General features: G+C 36.8%; 2 protein-coding genes across 2 annotated transcripts in view; one reads left to right on the forward strand and one right to left on the reverse strand.

The window, feature by feature from the left end:
• Window positions 1-1092, forward strand: part of taf5 (TAF5 RNA polymerase II, TATA box binding protein (TBP)-associated factor) — a 6969-nt gene extending 5877 nt beyond the window's left edge. The window contains exons 10-11 of the mRNA XM_014010207.1: window positions 371-548; window positions 632-1092. Of these exons, the coding sequence (XP_013865661.1) occupies window positions 371-548; window positions 632-846 (393 nt within the window). The 3' untranslated portion in view covers window positions 847-1092. The remainder of the gene's footprint in view (window positions 1-370; window positions 549-631) is intronic.
• On the reverse strand, window positions 1084-1577 carry atp5md (ATP synthase membrane subunit k; the record flags this gene model as incomplete). Its single annotated transcript, XM_014010208.1, is given in 3 exon segments — window positions 1084-1213; window positions 1291-1391; window positions 1472-1577. Coding segments are annotated over 2 exon segments (177 nt in total). The 3' UTR covers window positions 1084-1213; window positions 1291-1301.
• Window positions 1578-1923: the final 346 nt, after the last annotated feature.

Raw genomic sequence — 1923 nt, forward strand, 5'->3', positions numbered from 1 at the left:
ATTAAGAGGATTTCCAGAAATTAATTGAAGTTTAAAACTGACTGCTAAGAATGTTTCTGCTATGGTTAAAAATACTCTGATTCATGAGTTTCTGACAGTTTTTATTTTTTGTCATTTGTGTTTATTATGAAATTGGTCTCAAATGTAATTTCACAATGGCACTAAAGTCTTAAATTTCACTTGATTTAAAGTGTAGGAACCCTGTGTTTGATGTCAGTTTACAGGTAGTGCTTTGTCTTCTTTTCCAATGTAGAAAAAGACAACTGGAAGTTTTAATTTATACAATTTTGGGCTTTGGTTTTGCTGTTTTAGATGCTAAACTAATCCTGCAAAGACCCTCACTGATGTTTCCTTAATTCCAATCTTTCAGGGTCCGATTCATGCCATTACTTTCTCTCCCAATGGGAAGTTCTTGGCCTCCGGAGCCACAGACGGAAGAGTTCTTCTGTGGGACATCGGTCATGGATTGATGGTTGGSGAGCTGAAGGGTCACACAGATACCATCTATTCCCTCAGATTTAGCAGAGACGGAGAGATTCTTGCATCTGGTGGGTGATTAAAATCTTTGTTTCTTACACCGCAGTCTAAATTAAAGCATTAAAGCAAAGCTCGACGATGTTTTGTTTTCCAGGTTCTATGGACAACACGGTTCGCCTGTGGGATGCCATGAAAGCATTTGATGATTTAGAGACTGATGATTTCACAGCAGCTACAGGACACATCCATCTACAAGACAACTCGCAGGAGCTTTTGCTTGGCACGTACACATCTAAATCAACGCCGGTGGTACACCTACACTTCACACGGAGGAACCTGCTTCTGGCTGCAGGAGCGTACAATCCATGAAATGAACTGAAGAATTGGTTGGCGCTTGAAATAGCAGATACATTATAAATTCATTGGGCAAACATTTGACTGAATGAGGGGAAATAAGGTTACCAAATTGTCCCCACTTTAAAATCAGTTCTCCATATTAAGCTTATTTGTAATGTTTGGATGGTTTTTATAAATCACTTTATACATTGATAACATCTCTGTAATATAGTCTTTTATACTGATACACAATGTAAATAAATCAAAGTGTTTTCTGGGCACAGAGCTTTCRTTTTCTTTATTGTTAACATGGAGAAATCAAACAGTTAAATTTATAACACAAGCATGTCCAGCTGCTCTCTCCACTCCTAACTGATGGAAACATCGCTCGAACAGAAACCTGTCAGCAGACAAAAGAAACATTAGCTAAATGGCTTGTATTATTTAACCAGCATACTGAGACTTAAATGTATTTACCTGCTTTGTAGCTACTGTTCTGTGACAGCAGGTTGTTTCTTGGGCTTRTATTTAAAGAAAAGACAGATGGCTGCAATGGTGGCATATGTGGCCACAACGCACTGAAAACGACAAAATATTAAAAATCGCACAAAAGATGATTTATGACACTTCTCAGTGATGCAGTTACATAATTACTCACATTTCTCCTTCCAGTGGTTGTGTATGAATTGAAGTATTTGGCAATCCCAGTGAACTGCCGCTGATTAACATCATCGTGTCCTGCCATGATGGATAAATTAATGGTCCTGGCACAAAGAAGACAATGAATGAGTCATTATCAGAGCACATAAGCAAGTTTTGTTTGTATGGAACTTACATACAAGATGAGGCAAAGTATTGTTTAATTTATTTTAAATTGCATGTTATTTGCAATGAATATAATATAGAATTATTGTACAAGATAACTATCCTTGGTTCATTTTTGTTTCAACGCACAAAAGAATAAACGCATACTTAAGTGACGATTATCCCTCTCCAAAGACAGATCCCCTTCACTAACTTTAGCCACAGTGAAATTGAATTTTCACCAAAATATTTTAAGTCAAACCTTTGAAACTAACAGTAAACTATATATATATGTGTGTGTGTGTG

The sequence above is a fragment of the Austrofundulus limnaeus genome, unplaced genomic scaffold (genome assembly GCF_001266775.1).
Source record: "Austrofundulus limnaeus strain Quisiro unplaced genomic scaffold, Austrofundulus_limnaeus-1.0 Scaffold66, whole genome shotgun sequence".
NCBI lineage: Eukaryota > Metazoa > Chordata > Actinopteri > Cyprinodontiformes > Rivulidae > Austrofundulus > Austrofundulus limnaeus.